The 24,936-nt window shown below is 41.1% G+C and overlaps 2 protein-coding genes across 2 annotated transcripts in view; one reads left to right on the top strand and one right to left on the bottom strand.

Annotated features, from left to right (window-relative positions):
• Positions 1-6,520, bottom strand: part of KCTD9 (potassium channel tetramerization domain containing 9) — a 58,963-nt gene extending 52,443 nt beyond the window's left edge. Inside the window, exon 1 of the mRNA XM_082656837.1 lies at positions 6,260-6,520. Coding sequence (XP_082512963.1) covers positions 6,260-6,307 — 48 coding nt within the window. The 5' untranslated portion in view covers positions 6,308-6,520. The remainder of the gene's footprint in view (positions 1-6,259) is intronic.
• Positions 6,521-7,943: 1,423 nt separating this feature from the next.
• CDCA2 (cell division cycle associated 2) overlaps positions 7,944-24,936 on the top strand; it is a gene marked incomplete at both ends in the record, with an annotated part of 48,724 nt that continues 31,731 nt past the window's right edge. The window contains 5 exons of the mRNA XM_082657201.1: positions 7,944-8,007; positions 8,100-8,273; positions 9,364-9,509; positions 22,409-22,559; positions 23,785-23,981. Of these exons, the coding sequence (XP_082513327.1) occupies positions 7,944-8,007; positions 8,100-8,273; positions 9,364-9,509; positions 22,409-22,559; positions 23,785-23,981 (732 nt within the window). The remainder of the gene's footprint in view (positions 8,008-8,099; positions 8,274-9,363; positions 9,510-22,408; positions 22,560-23,784; positions 23,982-24,936) is intronic.

The raw sequence follows: 24,936 nt of genomic DNA on the forward strand, positions 1-24,936 counted from the left end.
ATGGTTTTCTTTCGCCTGACATTATCAGCTCCTTGCCCTAACATTAACTTTCTCCACCCCATTTCCTTTCACTTCTCTCCCTCAAGCATCATAAAATGGTTGGAAATTCTATGTATCTCTCTATATTATGCTCCTGAATTTAAATATTAGAGCATACCACTTTACCTAACTTATTTTTCAAAAATACATCACTTTGGGCTTCCCTGGTGGCGCAGTGGTTGAGAGTCCGCCTGCCGATGCAGGGGACACGGGTTCGTGCCCCGGTCCGGGAAGATCCTACATGCTGTGGAGCGGCTGGGCCCGTGAGCCATGGCCGCTGAGCCTGCGGGTCTGGAGCCTGTGCTCCGCAACGGGAGAGGCCACAACAGTGAGAGGCCCGCGTACCACAAAAAATTAAAAAATACATCAAATTAAATTGTTCTCTACTTCCATTCGATTGACTTGATTTTTCCTGTGGGTCAGTTGTTTCCTAATGAAAATACAGGCCACCTGCCATGTTCGAAAGCCACACTGTCCAATTTGGAAGCCACTAGCTACAAGAGGCTATTTAAGTTTTAATGTATTGCTATTAATTAAAATAAGTCAGTTCATCAGTTACAACAGTCATGTATGAACTGCTCAACAGCCACAATGGCTAGTGGTTACCATATTACACAGCGCAGATATGGAGTTATTTCCTTCCTCACAGAGCGTTCTATTGGACACTGCTGCTTCAAAGAGCAGAAGAAAGTCAGGAACAAGGAAACAACTATTTTAACTGTTAGGCTTGACCATGTCATAGCAATTCACAGTAACCAAGTGGTAGAGTCCAACTCAAACCCTGTTGTTTTGTATGGAAGGTTGAGTAGTTATCATCTTTCTTTTCTCCCCATTGAAGTCAAATTTGATTATAAGATTAAAAACAAAAACAAAGCCACACATCACACAGTTTGGCAATTTCAGGGCAATCAAAGTACAACAGGTGTTTCCTTGTAGGCTGCAATACTAAGGAGCACATTCTAGATACAAATTGAGTTCATATTTATTTTATTATCACTTAAATAAGCCCTCACATAGTATTGAACACAATTTATCATTACCTCAAATATTTTCTAACCTGACTTCCTATCTAGACTGTAAAGGTTTAATAATAAATTTTTAATTTGTAAAAAGTGGTTATTCAGTGAATTTAGGTAACCAATAATCCCTTGTAATGCTGATGAGCAGCAATGAAGTACATCCCTGTACTACCCAAATCTCTAACATCCAGAAAAGAACTGCAGCCAGTTTAAAAAGGATCCTCTTAAGTGTCACAGTGTCTGGTTTATAGCAGGTCTCTGATAAATGTTTCTTGAATGTCAGATGAAATTTTCATTGCTTTCAGAGTGTTGAACGAGGACATGCCTTTTCTGTGTGTGAGTCAGTTATATTTGTCTTTTCCACTGACATTAAGTTAAAAAACAAAGTACACAGTAGAAATGCTATTCTAAAGTGATATTCATATAGTTCATATGAGTATGGAAAGTGGCTATCTTTGGATAGAATTAAGGTTCACTTATGAGTTTTTGTTTTGTCCTCCAGATTTGTTACAATGAACTTCTATTAGTTATGCAATAAAGGAAAAAAGTTTTAACTTAGGGTTTCCATAGCTCTAGATACTAGATTTACAAATAAGAATTATTTTAGCAGTTGACAAGTAATCTGGTAATGGACAATTTTCTTTAAATGAAATAACCAAAGGGCCATCAATTAGAGAAAACAGCACTGAAATTACTGCAAAGAATCTTATAGCATTGAAAAGCTGAAAATTTACCTTAAGTTGGGCCAACATACTTGTTTTTCATTTGAAAGGCATTTTTAGCATGTTTTCAACAAGATCACTTTAGCTGACTCTCTTGAGCATACTAACAAATAACTCACAAATAAGACTGCAGACATAATATTTTAAATCTCAATCAGAATATCAGATTTTAAAATGTGATATACTTTAAAAGATTTTAAGTTTGTGAGAAAGTCTCAAACAGACTGGCACATGTACCCTTCATTATATATCAACTCTGCTGGGAAAAAGCAACATTGGAAATCTTGTATATCATGGATGTGAGCTCTAACCGTTATTTACTAAGCTGACTTTAGTCCTCAGAGAGGCCAAGCATTTATAAAATGATCACGCTTACAATGGCTATTTGCTTCACGTGTGTTCTACTTCCTAGTGTGGACTTGAAGTTTCCATGCCACTGTGATTATCCATTTTAATAACCTAAGCACTATACTTAGAATGGAAGCATTCTATGGAATAGACTGAGAAGCATGTCTATTAAAGTTTATGGCCAAAAAAATAAATAAATAAAGTTTATGGCCACTAAGTTATACTACTATTTAACTTAATTCTTTCTAAATTTCAGATCCCACGACAAGTGAAAGCTATCCACCAATTGGGAAAGTAAATGGTACACTGTGCCTACCAGGACATATCAGTTTAATGAAGTTTTAATCTGTCTTTAAACACTGAAAACAAATTGTAATCTATGTTATTCAAATTTAAAAACTAAAACCTGCACATGTATTTAAAACATGTTTTTTAAAATGCCCACCATAACTATTATATAATACACAATCAATAAATAATCATTGAATTTATGCAGGCCAATTTACCCAACCGACCCACCAATCACAATAACTAAATGTAGAATCTGTTTACTCTGCCTACACTTTTAGTTTATACATTTCAAAAATTAACATTTTATTCCTAAAAAAGATGACTACATCAAGAAGACAAATGTTAAAATATTTAAAAATTTTAAAGTCTGACAACAGCAAATGTTGAAGAGGATATGTATCAATGAGAGGGTTTATGCAATGCTGGTGAGATATAAATTACCACAATGACTTTCAAAAACAATTTGCCATTATTTTAAAAAATTAAACATTCACATACCTTAATACCCAATAATTACAACTTCCATATATATCCTAGAGCAGTGGTTCTCAAAAGTGAGGTCTCTAGACCAGCACCATTAGGATCACCTGGAAGTAGATTAGAAATTCAAACTCCTAGCATCACCCCAGACCTAGTGAATCTAAAGCTCTGGGGAATGAGGCCCAGCAATAGTTGCTCAATTCCTCCAGGTGATTCCAACACATGCTACAGTTTGCAAACCACTGCCCTAGAAAGATGCTTGCACGTGTGTGCACCACGATATACAGTAATACTCGTGGCAGCACTGTCAATTTCATGGCAAAATATAAAGAAAATAAACAACCCAACTGTCCACTGACAGGAGAATGGATAAACTGTGATAGTATTTGTATATACTTTGTATAATTATTATAAAGCAGTGAAAATGACTAAACTATCAGTATGTGGGACAATATAGATGAAATCTTAGAAATATTATACTGAATGAAAAACTCATGTCCAAAAAGACTATGTAGGGCTTCCCTGGTGGCGCAGTGGTTGAGAGTCTGCCTGCCGATGCAGGGGACACGGGTTCGTGCCCCGGTCTGGGAAGATCCCACATGCTGCGGAGCAGCTGGGCCCGTGAGCCATGGCCGCTGAGCCTGCGCATCCGGAGCCTGTGCTCCGCAACGGGAGAGGCCACAACAGTGAGAGGCCCGCGTACCGCAAGAAAAAAGAAAAAAAAAAAGCACCTGTGTCTTTCCAGATTGGACAAACCAAGTCTTAATATAATTTTATATCTTTAAGTAAAAGATATAAATAAAAGGTGTAATATTTATTCTTAAACTCTACTGGATCCACTTGCACGCCCCCTGTGGTGGACCCTCTCACTCTGGAAAGCACTGTTTTAGAGAAGGCACAGCCCCCTCTTCAAAACATTTAGTAGTCACACTTATGTTTACTCAGTGCACAGAAAAGTCAAAAGTCTATGATGTAGTCCCCTGCTGTGACTCTGTGTCTTCCTAACCCCAAGCTTCAGGGCCCAGGCTGGCAACCACTGAACAAGCTTTAAAGGAGGGAAACTTATTTGAAAAAGACAGGTATTACTCTTATGGCCAGGAAACAAAAACAGAGGCTAGGTAAACAAGGAGATGATGAAAGTGACACAGACATTCCAACCGGTGGATAGGAAACCAAACTCTATCTCCTTGTAGTGCTTTGTTTCAGCTCCATGAAAAATCATGTCAAGATCATGCCAACTCTGACGAAATACAGTCACTATTTATACAGAAAATACATGTTACGTATTATTCTGCTCTCTTTGGTCAAATAAGAGTAATTATAATATTATTTTTTTAATCAGCTTAAGGGAGAGGAGAGGAAACACTGACAAGTTTGGCACAGAATGTTTTCCAGTTAAGTAGCAAGGATTATGGCATGACTTATTTTTAATATTGAATCATACTGGTATTCTCTAGTTTGGGATTTTATAATCTTCGTAACATAAACACATTTAACTATTTGAGTTTTTTCCAATTCTCTAGCAAAATATTTTTAAAGCAAATAAAATCAAATCCAAAAACCTAACCTAGGGCTTCCCTGGTGGTGCAGTGGTTGGGAGTCCGCCTGCCGATGCAGGGGACACGGGTTCGTGCCCCGGTCCGGGAAGATCCCACATGCCGCGGAGCGGCTGGTCCCGTGAGCCATGGCCACTGAGCCTGCGCGTCTGGAGCCTGTGCTCCGCCACGGGGGAGGCCACAACAGCGACAGGCCCGCGTACCGCAAAAAAACAAAACAAACAAAAAACCTAACCTAGTCAAAAGTAAGTAGCTTTCAGAAAAAAGCCACCTTATTAAAAATATGGCAAGACTAAGCCAGCCAACTTTTGACAAGAACAAAATTCAGTAGTTTCAGAAGAAATAGTTAAATATTTATGGCTGGGTCTAAACATGTTGTCTTCCAGGAATAACACAGCAGAGATGTTAAATAAAAGGGTCAATTAGAGATCTGTTTTTGAGAACGTACTGCAATTGTAAGTTTGGATCTACTAAATCTTTCTTCCCGTAACAATATATGTTTTAGATTATGAGTAGTAATCAACAGACAAAACAGGTACAGAAAAAGTTAAAAAGGGTCAGAAATAATGTGAATCTTGGGAAGCCTATTTTGAGGCAGCATTTATGAAAATTCAAGAACTTGAATTTATTATGCCAGTTCTGTTTTTATATGAGTATTAAATCTCTAAAACCAGAAGAACGCAACACATGTAGTGTAGTCAACACACTACAGTGCAGTTCAAATTTTTACAGCACGTTCACTCAAAACTGCACAGTAGCTGGAAAGCCATTTTTTTAAACCGTGGCACAATTACGCTATTTAAAAATGTGCAATGTTTCCGAAAGATGCAGGAAACAAACCATTCTGGCTAATGAAACAGGGAGCCCAATCTATCTTCATCTCAGACTCACAAGGCTTAATTATTTCTAAACGTCATTTAGCCACACCATAAACGTCTGCCTTAAACAGTCAAATTTTCCAAAGAAGCCGAACTTTCATGGGTGGGGCAAGAGGCTGAGAAGGAACAGGATTCATGTTGGCTTACTCCAGCGTTGGAAAAATATTTAGCACCACACACTCAACAAAGGCCTAACACAGCAAAGAGCAATGTCCAATCAATCCATTTTGGTCTATTGTCCTAGTCCTCTACGGAACTAAAATACGGCGAAAGACTAAAGCGAGTACAAAAGTTTGACGGCGGCGGGGCTTGGGGCTCCTAAAGTGGGGGAGGGAGGGGGACCATCAAGAAAATGTCACCAATTTTCCATCCGTCTATTGGCCCTAGGATGGGAGAGTGTTTTACTCATCCACGGAGAGAAAGAGTTGAAATTCTTTTCACCTGATCAACGTTACACGCCTTAGTCGTTACGGCCACTTTCCGGAGCAGACCATTACTCAGCACGAAGGTGGGAACCGGCGCCTTCTGTAGCCAGGGGTGGGGGGCAGCGGGGTCTTGGGGGAAGTGGGAAGAGGAATAGAAGCATCAGGTGACAGCGGCCCCCCCACGCCCTCCGAGACCTCTGTTCTCCAGGACCCACACCTGGACTTGGGAACGACTGAGCACAAGTTGACCTGCGCGCTGGTCCCCAGAGCAGCTGGGGAGTCCAAGGGCAGGCTCGGGCTAGGGATTCCGGGGGTGGGGAGGAGGCCGCGGGGACCCGACGTTCGCCTCCTCCTGGACGCCCCCCATCCCGGCGCACGCCCACCTCCCCGCTCCCAGCCCCTCTCCCCAACTTCAGCCCTCAGCCCTGTGCGCCCGCTCCGCACTCCGCTGCCCTCGCCCCCAGCAGCCGGGCCCGCCTCGCCTCCTCCCGACCCCCTTACCTTTCCATTCTTGGGGCTGCCGTTAAGGAACAGGGTCACCCGCCTCATCGCGCTGCCCCCACTGGGTCCTGAGTGAGTCGCCACCCTCCCACCTGGCTCTCCTCCCACCTTTTTCTTTTCCCGCCCTTCCCCTCCCTCCACCCACTCGGACTCTCCTCCCTTCGCCACCTTCCTTCCCTTACAGACACACACACACAGGCACGCACTCTCCTACCCACACCCCAAGGTTGGCGGGTCCTCCTTCCCACCCCGCCCCTGGGCTCCTCAGTCAGCCTGGGGCCCTTCCCCCACCTCTCCCAGACTGACTCTAAGCTCCGCCAATCAGCGGGCAGCGCCGGCCAAAATTCAGCCAATCATCGCCCTGCACTGGGTGGGCTCTAGCTAACCCAGCCCAGGTGGAAGGAGGGAAGAGAGGCTGCAGTGTAGCCGACGGGGAAGGGTTATCAGCCAATCAGAGCTGAACCTGGAGCCGAACGGCGGCTCAAAGCGTTACTGAGCAGGCGCATAGCCAACACCAGGTAGAGCTCATCTGCATACGGAGGCGGGGCTTGAGGGAAGAGGCAGAGCGCTGGAAGAGATCCACAACCAGTCAGAGCCTCCCAACTTTAACCCCTCCCACTCACTCAACCCACCGAGGAAACGGCTGCGGTCGGGACTGGCTGATTGGGTAAGAGCCAGCCCGTCGTTCTGTCAGGATTGGTTCAATGATTCTTTTCGAAGTTCGCAGCATCCAATCGAAAGGCCGGGGACGGAACCAAACGGCTAACTAGATAATTCCTCCGCGAGGCTCTCACGGAAAATAGTTCCCGGGGACGCAGGTCAGTAGTGGAGCTCTCTGGACAGTGTGTCAACTGCGGCTAGCGGTGGTGTTTCTCGGAGCCCACGAAGCCACTCCTGTTCCTGGGAAGGCGAGGTAGAGGTCTGGGAGAGTTCGGTGCGCGCGCGCACACGTGCGAGTGGCGTGGGCGTAGAGATTCTCAGAGTAACGCCGGGACGCCGAGGAGGCGGGGCCGGCGATTTGAATCGGGCGGCGGGCCGCGGCCGGGCGGAGGGGAGGGTATAGGTAACGCCGGCTGTGGGGTCTGGGGGTCGGCGGCCGGGGACCAGGTAGCCCCCCGCGGCTGGCTTGGCGGCCGACAGTTACTTTCTCGAGCGAGCCCATCAGGACCAGAGAGCCGAAGTCTAGAAGGCAGGACAGCCACGACACTCATCGGCGGAGTGTTCAAAATAAACCCGAGGGAGGTAAGGCAAGCGGCCTGGTTGGGAGTTCCGAGACAGTAGTGGCGCAGAGCTGTTTCTTCGACGTGTTTCTCAGAAGTGTGTTCTACTGGATCACCCGCCTGCTTTTTAAAATGCAGATTTCTGGGGCCCAGCCAGACCTCCTGAATTAGAATTTTTGGGAATCCGCAAAACCGCTTCTCCAACAGGGTGCCTGGATGATTCTGATGTTCGCTAAGGTTGGAAAGCCTTGGCTTTATTGTATGGGATCTGCTTTGTTTCATCCCGAGCAGCAGTTTCCTCCATTTCTCTTTAATTTGAGCTCCAAAAGTAGTCTCTTGTCATCCGTTTTCGTGCCAGTATAGGTTGTATTAGAATTCAGTCTTGAAAGAGGATCTCGATCAAATCACATTAATTTTGGAGGTGGGGTTATTTTTCTTTTTTCTTTCTTCTCTCTCTTTTTTAGATGGATGATAGTTCAAAAGACAGCAAGCCCCTTGAAACCAAGGAGTCTGCTATTAATAACGCTGGTATGTAGTGACCTGTTGTTTCTTTGTGAAATTTAAGGTTTAGGTGTTTATCTTGATAATGATGTTTAGACCCTACATGTTGTCTGTTTCAGAAGATACCTCTTTCATTTTGGGAAATGGGAAGCTTGTAACTCCTCACAAGCCTGCAGCTGAAGTGACTCCTAATCGTTGCATGTCAGATGCTTTTCAGTCACCTTTGAACTTTTCCACAGTAACTGTGGAGCAATTGGGAATTACACCTGAAAGTTTTGTAAAGAACTCTTCAGGTAAGAGATGTTCTTCTTCTATTGCAGTGCCTTTAAAAGTTGAAAAATTAAACTCTATTTTGTTCACTTACCCTGTGTATCTTATTACTTTATCTAAATTGATTGACTCTCAGACTTGCTGGATCAGGGAGATCAGGGTCCCAGGGCACCCAGCATGATACTGTTCCTAAGTCACAGCTACGCTCCAGGCCCAAACTGGAAAAGGACATGTGTGCGAGTCACTCTTTGACCCGACACATGGGATACAGGAGTGTGTATGTGAAAATAGTAATACATTTTATGGTCATGTATGGTAAAAATGAGAGAAAGTTGAAGGGCAATTAAGAAAATATGACATTGAAAGACTGGGGCATACCTCTTTCAAAATCTCAAACAGAAAATTGACTCAGGCTAATCTCCCTTATGGAATAGAAATGAAATTCACCTGTGAAGTCTGATTTAGCTGAAGAAACAAATAATGGGAATGGAATTAGAGAATAGAATTTAGAAATGGAGGGTAATGGGGCACTTGAAAATCAGGGGGCACTAGACTAGTAATACCTGATGGAGACAAGACCGAAGTGGATGCCAACCTGTGTTCCCTTCTCAAGAACATCATTCTTAGACCTTCAAAAAGCTAGACTGGTTGGAATTCAGGGTAGTGTGCTGAAGGTAGACAGGTATCTAAGAGAAACAAATTATTTTGAACAATTGAGGATGTGAGAGTGTGTGCCTGGGGGGAGATCGTCCTTGGGGATCAGAAAAAGAAATTTTGAGTCCAAAGCAATCCATTACCAACTCTGTGCAGGAAGTAAGAAACAAAAATGAGACCTGTTAATTCAAATGTATTCATGCATTTGTTCCACAACTTTTTGATAAACACCTGCTATGTGCCAAGCACCTCTCCAGGGGCATGGAATAAATCAATAGACAAAACAAAGGTAGCTACCCATCTGATAATGTGTGCACAATTTTGCCTGTACTTTTCCACTTAGATCCCTGTACGATGCGTTCATCATATTCTCTCTCAGGCTGGTGGATCATGGGTATTCAGGGCATGATTACTGATTGCCTTGTTGTGTTCCAACTTACAAAAGAGTTTTTATTATAGGAAAGTCATCATCCTACCTTAAAAAATCCAGACGACGCTCTACAGTTGGTGTTCGGGGCTCTCCGGAAACAAACCATCTAATTCGTTTCATTGCCCAGCAGCGGAATTTAAAGAATGCTTCTTTGACCAAGAATTCCCCTTGTCAGGTATGGTTTTGTTTTTTAAGTTCCGTCATGAATTCTTCTAGGAGTATGTTTTGCTCTGTTAGAAAGCTTTTGTACAGAGTGGGTACTCTCCAGTGCACCTCATCCGTTTTGGATCTGGAGAGAGAATATTTTCTCTGTGTCTTAACAGAGATTGTGCGCTTAGTTTAAATGTTGATGTTGAGCATGGTTCTGTTAAAGGCTATGAGATCCTGGATAGAAGTGGTGTTCTGGAGGCGCTTTCTGTTTTATTTTGCACACTTTTGTCTAGTTCATGTCTGTTTTTCTCTAATGAGGTGAGGCAGTGTTTTCCGACCTTTTTCTTTTAATATTTTGTCTGTAAGTGTCTAATACTTTTGTGACTACTGTGTGTTGACATGTAGGGGCAAGAGTTCCCCGCACCCCCACCAAAATGTATTTGGGATAACCTTGTGGAAAGGAGCGAAGTGTTTGTTGATGGGGAAGTATTTAGATATTTTTGCAGATTTTTATCAGAATAATACATGCTTCTAAAAAAGTCAAATAGTACAAGACTTGCTACGAAAGACAGTCCCGGGCTTGCCCTTCTTTGGCTCGTTTGGCTCTTTTGGTATGGGCCTTCCTATTTTAAAAAGTACTTTTATTGCCACTTCTTTATTTTTCGTTTTAGACCCTGTGTATACATGAGGCTGTTTAGTGCAGTGCAGGGCTTCTCAGAAATTATCTGCAGATTCCTGGGAATACCTGAGTCCCATCCAAGAGGTCCATGAGGTCAGACTATTTGTTGAAACAGCACTAAGGTGTTATTTGCCCTTTTTCACTGTGTTGATGTTTGCACTCATGGTGTAAGAGCAGCGGTGGTTAAAACTGATGGCATCAAGCAATCATTTTACCTTCAACCCTGTTCATCGTTTACAGAAAACAATAATAAGGCCAGTTTCACTTAACATCCTTGATGAAGCAATAAAAATTATACACTTTATTAATTTTCAACCCTGGAATATTATGTGTGACGGGAAGTAGACACCAGGCATTTCCAAAGTATATACCGAAGTGTGGTGGGTGTTTCCAGGGAAGTTATGGACATGATTGTTTGAGCTGTGAGTTGAACTAGCCACTTTTTCATGGAACATCGTGTTTATTTGAAAGAATGACTGACAGACATGGTTAGTCAGACTTGGGAACGTGGCTGGCATTTTCTCAGAAATGAGCAGTGAACCTGCCACTTCAAGGAAAGCCAGATATTTCTTACCAAGAAAAAAATTCGAGTTTTTGAGAGAACATCAGAATTTTGGAAAACTTGTATTCATGACTGTGATCTTACTTGACAGCTTCCCAATGGCTGCACTTTTCTGATGGATCAGTGGGGATATTAATGTGACGTTTGGATATTGCACAGTAAAATATGTTAACATTTGGAAGATACACATAACTGAGTGAACCAGTATTTTCTACGCGACCAGTACATGCAAATTATACCCTCAAGTTGCAGGATAGGCCCATGGATTTTAACATAACAATATGAAAAGTTCATTGATAAGATTTCATATTTGACATTGCAACTGTTTAAGAAATCTTCATTGAATTTTGTGTTGCATTAAAGGATATCCACAATTCTGGAAAAGCTGTTGAAATATTCTTGATAGATATAACGAACGTGAACTAAGAGTCTTTGGTGTGCTCAATAATTCTTTAGGGTGTAAAAACTTCTTGAGAACTGTGTTAGGGTATATGGGAACATGGCCTGTGGAGCTGTATTGTCGGCGTTTGATTCTAGGCTTTATTATTAGTTAATTGTGACTTTTGGCAAATTACTTGAATTTTCTGTTCCAGTTTCCTCATGTATAAAACGGGGTGATAATGTAGCAGGGATTTTATGAGGTTGAATAAATTAATAGATATGAAGTACTTACAACTGTGCCTGGAACATGGTATGTTTTATGCTATCATTGTTGTTATTTCTGTGAAAAATGAGGATTTTGCTCTCACATCTCCTAGCCATAGCTGTCCTGACACTTTCCTCTTCCTGCCTTCCTACCAGTACAACCAATTACAATTTGTGTTTAAATTAGGGTTTAGTATGTATTATCTAACCCTATAGATATTTTTCATGAATTGCCATATGGTGTGTTAGGGCCGTATTTCCTTTCTTGCATGATTTTTGTTTTTCCTGTGATTAATAAGTACTTTTTTTTTTTTGGTTTAGTCTTTTAATTTATCATGATGGACTATCTTTCACTGTGCATTGTTGAGGACATTATAGTTTTGTTGAAGTTTTCTTCCTTATTTCATGGGGTCTCATTTTGCTACCTAATTATTTTAGGTTCTGGCTCATTCTCAAATCTTTCTTCAGATGCCTTGTGATCCTTGACTCTGTTCACATTTGAAGGTGCGACACTTTAAAAACTGACTGGGAGCTAACTGTGTGTGGTCTGGCTCTGTTGGCTAGTGGATTTCCATGTAGGACAACGGGGCCACTTTTTCAGTGAAGGAACTCCCAAATATTAGAATCCTGTGGGTACTTTCTCTTTGGCAGATCTGTTTTCTTTGAGGGAATTCCTGGGGATGTAAACCTGAGCCCTAGAACCGTGGAAGGCAAATGTGGAAAGTGGCTGGAGGTCATTGAGAAGACTTAGACAAACTGTTTTCAGTACAGGGCCTCCTATCCTTAGCTGTTTAGATCTCATAGAGTCCTAAAACATAAAGTTTCCCTCCAAAACATAAAGGTTCTTTGCTATTTGTGGAGAGATCTGTGGGTTCAAGTGCTACTGATACAGCTTCAGCATTGCCCTGGACCCTTGTTTCAGACATATTGAATATCTGATGCTTTAGATAACCTGAGCCTTTCTGGGGGTCTCTAGCAAGTCTGCTTGTTTCCTGTTATCAGACCACCCTAAGGAGGCCCTGTCAGTTTCAGCTTTCTCTGGACTAAGTCGGTTTTTGTTTGGTGACATTCCATATCTGCTGTTGATTTTTCTTTTTTTTTTCTTAAGGATATACATACACATATGTACATAAACACATCCCCACACACATCATATGACTGTACTTATTAAAAGAATTACTGGAATATATAGTTGTAGTATCTAGCATTGAGATATTCAAGAATGAAAACAAGAGTAGTGGAGGAAAGATGAGGAATATATATTGCAAAATGATCACCGCACATAGTTACAAATTCTTTTTTCCCTGTGATGAGAACTTTTAAGATCTACTCTTTTAGCAACTTGCAAATATGCAATACAGTATTATTAATTATAGTCACCATGCTGTACATTATTTCCATGACTTATTTATTTTATAACTGAAAGTTTATACCTCTTGACCCCCTTCACCTATTTTTTACACACTCCCAACAACCAGCCACCAATCTCTTCTCTGTATTTATGAGCTTGGTTTGACTTTTTTGTTTTCTTTTGTGTGTTTGTCTTAGATTCCACAGATAAGTGAGATCATATGGTATTTGTCTTTCTCTGATTGACTGACTTAGCGTAAGGCCCTTGAAGTCCATACGTGTTGTTGCAAATGGCAAGGTTTCATTCTTATGGCCGAATAATATTCCATTGTGTATATACCACAATTTCTTTATCCATTCATTCATCAAGCGACAATTAGGTTGTTTCCATATCTTGGCTGTTGTAAATAATACTGTGTTTAACATGGGCGTACATATATCTTTTTGAGTTACTGTTTTCCTTTGATTAAGCACCCAGAAGTAGAGTTTCTGGATCATATAGTACTTCTTAATTTTTTGAGGAACCTCCATACCGTTCTCCATAGTGGCTGCACCAATTTGCATTCTGACCAACAGTGCACAAGGGTTCCCTTTTCTCCACATCTTCACCAACACTTGTTCTCTCTTGTGTTTTCAGTAATAGCCATTCTGACAGGTATGAGGTGATATGTCATTGCGGTTTTGATTTGCATTTTCCAGCTGATTAGTAATGCTGAGCACCTTTTCATGTACCTGTTGACCATCTGTATGTCTTTGGAAAAATGCGTATTCAGATCCTCTGCCCATTTTTTAATCAGATTGGTTTTCTGCTGTTGAGTTGAAGTGAGTTCTTTTTATATTTTGGACATTAACCCCTTATCAGACATATGATTTGCAAATTTGCTCCCGTTTGTGCAGAAGCTTTTTAGTTTAATATAGTCTCACATGTTCGTTCTTGCTTTTGGTGCCTTTGCTTTTGGTGTCAAATCCAAAAAATCATCACCAAGACTTATGTCAAGTTGCTTATCACCTGTTTTCACCTAGGAGTTTTACAGTTTCAGGTCTTATGTTCAAATCTTTAATCCATTTTGTGTATGGTGTAAGATAATGGTCCAGTTTCATTCTTTTTTGTATCTGTTCAGTTTTCCCAACACCATTTATAGAAGAGACTGTCCTTTTCTCGTTGTATAGGCATACCCCCTTTTATTGTGCTTTACTTTATTGTGCTTTGCATTTCTTAAAATAAATTTATTTATTTATTTTTGGCCGCGTTGGGTCTTCGTTTCTGCGCGCGGGCTTTCTCTAGTTGGGGCAGGCAGGGGCCGCACTTTGCTGCGGTGCGTGGGCCTCTCACTGCAGCGGCCTCTCTTGTGGAGCACGGGCTCTAGGCGCACGGGCTTCAGTAGTTGTGGTCCGCAGGCTCTAGAGCGCAGGCTCAGCAGTTGTGGCACACGGGCTTAGTTACTCCATGGCATGTGGGATCTTCCCGGGCCAGGGCTCGAACCCATGTCCCCTGCATTGGCAGGCGGATTCTTAACTACTGCGCCACCAGAGAAGACCCCCCTTTTTTTTTTTTTTTTAACAAATTGAAGGTTTGTGGCTACCCTGAGTCAAGCAAGTCTACTGGCACCATTTTTCCAACAGTATTTGCTCACTTTGTATCTCTGTGTCACATTTTGGTAATTCTTGCAATATTTCAAACTTTTTCATTATTATCTTTTATTATTATATCATATCATTACTATTAAGGTGATCAGTGATATTTGATATTACCATTGTAATTATTTTAGGGCGCCACGAACTGCACCCATATAAGATGGCGAAAATTGATAAATGCTGTGTGTGTGTGTGTGAGTGTGTGTGTGTGTGTTCAAACTGCTCCACCAACCTGCCATTCCCCCATCTCTCTCTCTCTCTCCTTAGGCCTTCCTATTCCCTGAGAATAACACTATTGAAATTAGGCCTCTAACTGTTCAAGTGAAAGGAAGAGTTGCACATCTCTCACTTTAAATCAAAAGCAAGAAATTATTAAGCTTAGTGGGGAAGGCATGTCAAAAGCTGAGATAGGCTGAAAGCTAGGCCTTTTGGCCAGTTAGCCAAGTTGTGAATGCAAAGGAAAAGCTCTCGAATGAAATTAAAAGTTCTACGCTAGTGAACACACGAATGATGAGAGAGCAAAACAGTCTTACTGCAGATATGGAGAAAGTTTTAGTGGTCTGGATAGAAGATCAAACCAGCCACAACATTCACTTAAGCCAGGGCCTAATCAAGAGTATGGCCCTAATTCTCTTCAGTTCTATGAAACCTGAGAGAGATGAGGAAGCTGCAGAAGAAAAGTTTGAAACTAGCAGAGGTTGGCTCATGAGGTTTAAGGAAAGAAGCAGAGGTTGGCTCATGAGGTTTAAGGAAAGAAGCCATAACATAAAAGCAAGGTGAAGCAGCAAATTATCCAGGGGATAGATCTAGCTAAGATAATTAATGAAAGTGGCTACACTAAACAACAGATTTTCAATATAGATGAAATAGCTTTACATTGGGAAAAGATGCCATCTAGGGCTTCCATAACTAAAGAGTAGAACTCAATGCCTGGCTTCAAAGCTTCAAGGACGGGCTGACTCTCTTGTTAAGGGCTAATGCTGCTGCTGGTGACTTGAAGCTGAATTCAAAGTTGATTTACCATTCTGAAAATCCTAGGGCCCTTAAGAGTTTTGCTAAATCTATTCTGCCTGTGCTCTAAAAATGGAACAACAAAGCCTGGATGATAGCATATCTGATTACAGTATGGTTTACGGAATATTTTAAGCCCTCTATTGAGACCTACTGCTCAGTGAAAAGATTCCTTTCAAAATATTACTGCTCATTGACAGTGCACTTGGTCACCCAACAGCTTTGATGGAGATGTACAATGTGATTCACGTTGTTTTCATGCGTGCTAACACATCTATTCTGCAGCCCATGGATCAAGGAATAATTTTGATTTTCAAGTCTTATTATTTAAGATAAACATTTTGTAAGCCTATAGCTGTCATATATGGTGGTTCCTCTGGATCTGGGCAGAGTAAATTGAAAACATTCTGGAAAGAATTCATCGTTCTAGATGCCATTAAGGACATTCATGATTCACGGAAAGGGATCAGAGATCAAAATATCAACATTAATAAGAGTTTGGAAGAAGTTGATTCCAACCCTCGTGGATGACTTTGTGGGACCCAAGACTTTGAGGGGTTCAAGGAAGTAACTGCAGATGTGGTAGAAATAGAGAATTAGAAGTGGAGCCTGAAGATGTGACTGAATTGCTGCCATCTTATGATAAAACTTTTAAATGGATGAGGAGTTGCTTCTTATGGATGAGCAAAGAAAGTTCCTTGAGATGAAATCTATTCCTGGTAAAGATGCTTTGAAGACTGTTGAAATGATGACAAAGGATTTAGAATATTACATAAACATAGTTGATAAATCAGCTGCAGGGTTTGAGAGGATTGGCTCTAATTCTGAAAGAAGTTCTCCTGGGGGTAAAATGGTGTCAGACAGCATTGCATGCTACAGAGAAATCGTTTGTGAAAGAAAGTCAATCTATGTGGCAAACTTCATTGTTGTCTTATTTTAGGAAATTGCCACAGACACTCCAACTTTGAGCGGCCACCACTCTGATGAGTCTTTGAGGCAAGACCCTCCACCAGCAAAAAGATTGCTGCTCACTGAAGGCTCAGATGATGGTTAGCATTTTTTAGCAATAAGGTTTTTTAATTAAGATATGTACGCTGTTAGACATAATGCTGTTGTGCACTTAATAGAATACAGTATGGTGTGAACATAACTTGTATATGCACCGGGAAACCGAAACATTTGTGACTTGCTTTACTGCAATATTCACTTTATTGTGGTGACCTGGAACCTAACCCACAGTATCTCCAAGTTATGCCTGTAGATTCTTGGTTCCTTTGTTGTAAATTAATGGAGCATATATGGGTTGGCTTTTTTCTGGGCTCCCTATTCTCTTCCATTGACCTATGCATCTTTTTCTGTTTTGATTACTATAGTATTATAGTTTGAAATCAGGGTGCATGATGCCTCTGGCTTTGTTGTTCTTTCTCAAAATTGCTTTGGCTATTCAGGGCCTTTTGTGGTTCCATACAAGCTTTAGGATTGTTTGTTTCATTTCTGTGATAAATACTGTTGGAATTTAGACAGGGATTGCAGTGGATCTGTAGATTGCTTTGGGTAGTATGGACATTTTAACAATATTATTTCTTCCAGTCCATGAGCACAAAATATCTTTCCATTTATTTGTGTCTTTTTCAGTTCCTTTCATCAGTGTCTTATAGTTTTCAGGATGCACGTCTTTCAGTTCCTTGGTTAAACTTATTCCTAAGTTTTTTATTCTTTTTGATGAAGTTGTAAATGGGATTGTTCTCTTAATTTCTCTTTCTGATAATTATTTGGGTGTAGAAACACAACATTTTTGTATGCTTATTTTGTATTATGCAATTTTACTGAATTTGTTTATTCTAGCAGTTTTTTGGTGTAGTCGTTTTCTATATATAATATGTATCTGCAAATAGTGACAGTTTTACTTTTCCCTTTCCAGTTTGCATGCCTTTTCTTTTCTTTTTCTTTCTTTCTTTCTTCCTTTTTTTTTTTTTTTTTTTGCCTAATTGCTACTTCTTGATCTTTAAGTGTTATGGCATTAGTTATTGACTTCCCATTGTGTTCAGTGGAAAGTTAGCCCTCTTTCTTCCTCATACCTTTTATCGTAAATGTATGTATGCACTTCCCATCCTCTATAAGTTCCCAATAGATTGGTTACATCAGTATTCGAATGTTTACATCATTATGACCATGTATGTTATTCTGACCTGTTTTTCCTTATGCATTTGTCTTACTCTGTCCCTTTAACTCTTCCTAGACCCCCATGGCATCCCATTCCTATGCCTGTCCATCACAGCAAAGCTCCTTGAACAGCCATCTGTCCTGTCTTGCTCCACTTCCTTCCCTCCATTCTCTCTGCTGTAGCCACTCCAATCGGACTTTTGTTTCTACCACTCCATTGAGAAGACTTTTGTCTTTGATCACAAATGGCCCGCATCTTGGCCAAGACAAAGATTAAGTCTAAGTTTGCATCCTACGCAACCTTGCCTCAGCTTTTGACTGAGTTTAGCTACTCCCTCCTTGAAGCGTTTTCTTTGTTTCTGGGATACCACACTGACCTGATTTTCTTCCTGTGTCACTGTCATCCGTTCCTGTGTTTCATTTGCTTATTCCAGGCCTTCCAGTTTTCCCCTCACAAATGCTTGAGCTCCCCAGGGCTCTCCTCTGCCCCCTTTTCTTTGCTTTCCTTAGGTAAACTAATCCTTTGCTGTGGCTTTGAACATCATCTATAGGCTGATGACTCAAATGTCTAACAGTGGCCCAGAGTTCTGTAGAGCTCCAGACTTAGATACCCAGTTGCCTATTCACCATCTGCCTTTGGGTGTTCCAGTAAGCATTCCGAGTGTTACACAGCCACAGCCAAACTTCAGGTTTCCATCCCCCACGAGATCCTCCGGTCAACTTCCTCATCTCAGTACACGCTGCCGTCCAGTCGCTCAGGCCAACAACTTACCAATCTTCCTCGGTTCCTTCCTTTTTTTTTCCTTTTCATCTCCCACATCCAACCCATTATTACCTTTCGGCTTCATTTCAGAAACCTATCTGTAATTCCTCATGTCCCCCAGCTCCATTGCTACAACCCTAATGTGATTTCTACCTGAATCACCAGCTGCTTCTTCATAACTGGTCTCCTTATTTCCCTCCTTCCCTGGTCCGTCCACCATCCCACAGAGCAGTCAAAGAGATACTTTTAAAGAATGAATCAGATCATTCACTCTGCCTCTTAAAACCTTCCCGTGGCTTCCTGTTATGCCGTGAATTAAACTCAAACCCCATCTTGAAGCCTTGAGTGCCCTCCCCGATCTGAGCCCTGCCTATCCCTATTCTCAGCTCGCCATCTCCTGCTGTTTTCTGGGCACGCGGGCCTTCTTCCTGCTGCATCCTCCTTCCATCTCAGGGCCTTTGCTCTTGTTCCGGCTTGTTCTTGCAGAATGCCTTCCTCCCCCAGTATCTTCCCTTAACTACCACTTTCTGTTTCAGTTCCAACTCAGATGTTACTCCTGACAGAGCGCTGTCCTGACTCAAGTAAAGCAGCACTGTTATTACTAAATCACACTCTTTTTTTGCAGTACGCGGGATCACCCCTTTTTTTGTTTTTTTGCCACACTCCTTTTTTACCTTCTCAATGGCACCTCTTGTACCTGAAACTATATTAATATGTTTTCAGAGTTTCACTCTAGAATGTAATTTCCCCCTGTATCCTGAGCCCCTTGAATAGTTTCTGGTACGTGGAAAGAATGTTGACTGACCGATATAATTCCTAAGACAAAAGCATCAAAAATGCAGTACGTTTTTGAATGCTTCCTTTACTTTTTGTATATGAACATTGTTCTCTTTCTCCGTCAGGAAACAGAGAAACAACAATTTTTAAAATAAATTTATTTATTTATTTATTTTTGGCTGTGTTGGGTCTTTGTTTCTGTGCGAGGGCTTTTTCTCTAGTTGCAGCGAGCCGGGGCCACTCTTCATCGCGGTGCGCGGGCCTCTCTTGTTGAGGAGCACAGGCTCCAGACGTGTAGGCTCAGTAGTTGTGTTTCACGGGTCTAGTTGCTCCGCGGCATGTGGGATCCTCCCAGACCAGGGCTCGAACCCGTGTCCCCTGCATTAGCAGGCAGATTCTCAACCACTGCACCACCAGGGAAGCCCAGAAACAATTTTGACTGGGGAACCTTTAATTTGTTTAAAGCAGTATTTCAAAATGCTCCAAATTCCTAGCACATTAAACCTAACCCTCCCGTGTTCAAATATAAGTACAAAAAATGTACATTCAACGTAAATTGTATGACTTTGGGATAAACCCTTTCTTTCTCTATATCTCAGTTAGGTAAGAGTTGACCACCAGCTTTTTATAAACGTTATGTGCCGTTTATGTCGTAAAGGTTTATATCATCAATGATATTTGAATTTTAAATGTTGTGTTATTATGCAACAGAGTTTGCTTTATGAAGGTATTTAACTGGGAATAGAATCCAGTGTGTGAGCAGATTCACCATCAAACATGGCTTCAAGATTTTAACTGATTTTTCTCCATATGATATTCTAAAGGGAGGTAATTTTTTTACTTTACTTTCGCCTCTTAGCATAATTTTTTTAATTGGTATAAGCTCCAAATCAGTGGAAATATGTTAGTCTAAATAATAAAGGGGGAAAAAAAACCCCTAGAGAACCTAACCAGTAATTTATTTTACAGGTGGCAGAACTATTAAATTGTATATTGCTTACACTTGTCTGGCACTTCTGTCCCTGCTAATACCAATTTAATTTGACCACTCTTTGGTTGAAATCCTGTTAGCAGGGTTTCCAGAGAGCTCCTGTGCTTAGACCATTTTTTTAACTATTTGACTTTGTAGTTTCAGTGAATGGCTAGCTTTTAGCTCTAAGGAAGTAAGCTCCCATGACATCAGGAAGATTTAGCTGGGGGGTGCCAGAGGGGAGAGGGTATATGTGGGTGGGTGTCGAAGCTACTTCAGAACATCTGTATATTGTTCTGGCCCCTGGGGAGAGGGTGTGTCTGGATGGAAATGAATAGAGACTAGGTTGGATGGAACTAGTTATGCTGAGACCTACATGTGACAAAGGTGCCATGCAGATCATTTTCTAAGGATATTTTTGGAAAACTTTGGTAAAATTTCCAAATAGACAAGTTCTTCCTATCCCTTCTTCCTTAGTCCTGTCTCCAGGATTTTGATGCTTTCTTGTGATCTCTGTATAGTCTGTCTGTCTCTCTCTTTTTTTCTTTTGTTGTTCTTATTGGGTAAACTCTTTGCTAACTGTACAGACATAAAATTCTTACTACTGATTTTAATTTTTATTTTGTATACAATTTTTAAAGGTTACACTCCATTTAGTTATTACAAAATATTGGCTATATTCCCTGTTTTGTTCAATACATCCTTGTAATGTGTCTTACATCCAATAGTTTGTACCTCCTATTCCCCCACCCCTATATTGCCCCACCCCAGCCCCGTAACAGCTAGTTTGTTCTCTATATCTGTGAGTCTGTTTCTTTTGTGTTAGACATTCACTAGTTTATTGTGTTTTTTAGATTCCACATATAAGTGATATTATACAGTATTTGTCTTTCTCTGTCTGACTTATTTCACTTAGCATAATGCCCTCCAAGTCCATCTTTGTTGCTGCAAATGGCAAAATGTCATTCTTTTTTATGGCTGAGTAGTATTCCATTGTATACATATACCACATCTTCTTTATCTGTTGATGGGCACTTAGGTTGCTTCCATATCTTGGCAATTATAAATAGTGCTGCTATGAACATTGGGGATGCATGTATCTTTTCGAATTAGTGTTTTTGTTTTTTTCAGGTGTATATCCAGGAGTAGAATTGCTGGGTCATATGGTAGTTCTATTTTTAGTTTTTTGAGAAACCTCCATACTGTTCTCCACAGCGGCTGCATCAATTCACATTCCCATCAACAGTGTACGAGGGTTCCCTTTTCTCCACATCCTCGCTGATGTTTGTTATTTGTGGTCTTTTTTGTTCTTTTTTCTTTTTTTTTGCGGTACGCGGGCCTCTCACTGTTGTGGCCTCTCCCGCTGCGGAGCACAGGCTCCGGACGCGCAGGCTCAGTGGCCATGGCTCACGGGCCCAGCCGCTCCGCGGCATGTGGGATCTTCCCGGACCGGGGCACGAACCCGTGTCCCCTGCATGGACTCTCAACCACTGCGCCACCAGGGAAGCCCTGTGATCTTTTTTTTTTTTTTTTTTTGGCCACGCCACAGGGCATACAGGATCTTAGTTCCCAGATCAGGGATTGAACCCGCACCCCCTGTGTTGGAAGTCCAGGGTTTAACCACTGGACCACCAGGGAAGTCCCTATTTGTGGTCTTTTTGGTGATAGCATCCTGACAGTTGTGAGGTGATATCTCATTGTGGTTTTGATTTGCATTTCCCTGATGATTAGCGACGTTGAGCATCTTTTCATGTGCCTACTGGCCATCTGCATTTCTTCTTTGGAAAAATGTCTGTTCAGTTCTTCTGCCCATTTTTTAAGGGATTAATATCCAACATACGTAAACAACTCGTACAGCTCAACATCCATATAGTCTCTTAAACTGGCCTCTCAAACATTTTGTGTGGAACCTCTTTCCCTTTCACATTTGATTCGCTGAGGCTATCTCAGGTTATGGACTCTCAGTTATAAAAGAGCATCCTTAACCACCCCTCCCCCAACCCCCAGAAAGAATCCTTTTAAAGATTGTCAAGCCCTCAAATAATTGGGATGTGTTTTGTCTGGGTGCCTTTTTAAAGTGCTTTCTGTCTCCTCCAGATTTCTCCTGTCTGGTCCATGGGCTTGTCAGTATCAGTACTGGCCAGCCTATAGCTCCACATTTATACTTCCCATGTAGCTATATGCTCTTTGCTCAGATTAAGGAGGAGAGAGGAGAAACGAAGACGATGGCTGTACACCGAATATTCAGACTAAGAGTGTGTCGTTCACGGGAGGAGAGGCTCTGCTCTATTAACTTATTACCTCTGCTCTTCGAAAAGCCTGTCTTTGGTTTGATTTATAATGTCCTCTGTGCTTCTGTATTTTAACAGGGCAGCCCTGTTTTGTATCGAAATGTTCATTCTTTAAGAGAACAAATATCTGCCTTCCAGTCAGCTTTTCACTCCATAAAGGAAAACGCGAAAATGACTGACTGTCCTGAACTCTCAGAGACGGAAGGAGAGTTCAAGATCACAGGCTCAAGTGAGTAGAAAGAAGGGCTTTAGTATTTATTCAGACCATGCTCAGTATAAAGATTTAGTTCTACAGTCTTTTCTGAGTAGAGCTGTATTTTTCAATAGGGCCTACCATTTAAAATTTGGGACATTTCACACAAAAATCTGGATTTCTGGTTTCTCTTGAAAAAATATAGTATCAAGCACTCCTGAGCCTACGTCTTACATATCCACGTGGCCACAATTAAGGGCTAAGTGTTATAATGTCGAAGCCAGTGGGCTCATTTCATCTTTAGAATAGGGCACATGGTAGATTTGAGTGCACAAACCTTGATTTTTTAGAGGATTATTATTAAGTTTGGCAAGCATTTAAATGAATACCAGACTCCCAACTCTGATATTATGAACAGATATGTTCAGCCTGACATCTTAATAGCCTGCCATATTCTTTACCATAACTTTTAGATTGTAATTTATTTGGTAATTTTTTTGTCACTTTTGATTTTCCAATTGCAAAGCATTTCAAACACCAGAACTAGACAAAATCTTGGTCTTGCTGTAACCACCATAACCCTAAGGTTCCAAATGGTTTTGTTTGCTTTCTTGAACTATCTTCAAGTACATTTCAACACCTCCTTGGGTGCAGGGCATTGTTACTCAAGACAAATCCAGTTCATCTACCTCTGCAGTACATGACCTGCTCCGATGTACTCATTTGTATTTGTCATTTGTAACTTACCTATTTTTCAGTTTTTATCTGAGCTTTTAAATATTTTATTTACATCATTACTAAAGTTCTGTAGACAATTAAATTCCCTTTTTGTACCTAGGAAGAACTGTGGCTGTATTTTTCATAAAATCATACACGGTCAAAGTAGAACCAATATTAGAACATAACCACATCCTTTAAAATGTTCAAAAGAAAAGGTTTCATTCTAAACTTAAAAATAGAATGAGATACTATATCAAAATTGCAAATGTATCTTGGCGTATCTTTGTACATTTTAAAGTCTGAAAAAAGTCAATTCTAATAATTAAATTTTTATCTTTTTAGCAGTCATGGTCTTTTACTTTTCAGTTAGATTTCCCTTTTGGAATAAAAAATGTACTACTGGAGTTTTCATTGATAAAGCATTTAGGCTCAAGCATTAAATTTTACTAAACTTAGGATGTACACAATTTTCAAATGATGCTGTAAAATAAAACATTGAAGGCCTGTGTTGTTTTGTTTGTATTTTGTCTTGTGTACCTAGCCAAAAAGGAAAGTCTTGGTGAATGTCAACAGTGTGAGTTCCCTGCAAACTTGTCATCCAAGCGACAGAGAATATCCTCTCCGAGCAGCTCTGATGGAAACCTAACTGATGCCTTTGGTCTCCAGATACACAATGTTGCTGCTTTTCCCAATACAGATAGACAGTGTGCTGTTGAAACTTCTGCAAATCTCTCTGAGGTAATTCACTTACTGGAAACATAGGAAAATGAAGCTTTGGATTTCTGGCTAGTCACTTTTAGGACTGACTGTCAAGGCCCTTTTGCAATTATAGTACTTATGTATATTGTATTGTGGTATTTTAGCTGGGTTTTAAATTTGTGTGTGTGTGTGTGTGTGTGTGTGTGTGAGAGAGAGAGAGAGAGAGAGAGAGAGAAAGAGAGAGAGAGAGAAATTTCCTCCTTGCTAAATTTTTTTTGTGGTTGGTTGGCTTATTGGTTATTAGAGACAGTTTTGATTAACATGCTGCTTTTGATATGAAAAAGACTTTATGAAAAGATGAAGCCCTCTGGTCTTCTATTATTTGAGGTATTGTAGATACCAACGGTCCAATGGTGAGAAAGTCACAGTCCTGCCCTTGAACAGCTTTTTGTCTGCTGGGGGAGACAGACGTATGAGCACCTAATTTACACAGAACTAGTAAATGAGGCGAGGATGATACTTGGGCTCTACCCCTCAGGTCTGGAGGTCTGGCATTTCTGCCTTGCTGCCCCTCACTGGTTTCATACCGGCTGGAAAGCATGGTGCCCTTTAGCAGTTTCTCCCTTGCTCTCCCCACTGCGTTCAAGTAGCTGTAGGGAATTTTTTGTTCCTTATAACTACCTAGAGGCTGTCAACATCATCAAAAGATGATAACCAACGTGAACTAAATAATACTGTTAAGTGACCTCCCTGGCGGTCCAGTGGTTAAGACTCCTCGCTTCCACTGCAGGGCGCTCTTGTTCGATCCCTAGTTGGAGAACTAAGATCTCACGTGCTGCACGGAGCGGCCAAAAAAATGTATATAATAATAATAATCATCATACTGTTGAGGACCCTTGCCCTTCACACAAATATAAACGGGGATCTAGTTCTCGCACGACCCTTAGTTCTGGTTTGATACAGCAGGTTTCTGTTTTTTTAGTGAGAGAAGACA

This window comes from Grampus griseus (assembly GCF_964374135.1).
Source record: "Grampus griseus genome assembly, chromosome: 6".
NCBI classification, from domain to species: Eukaryota; Metazoa; Chordata; class Mammalia; order Artiodactyla; family Delphinidae; genus Grampus; species Grampus griseus.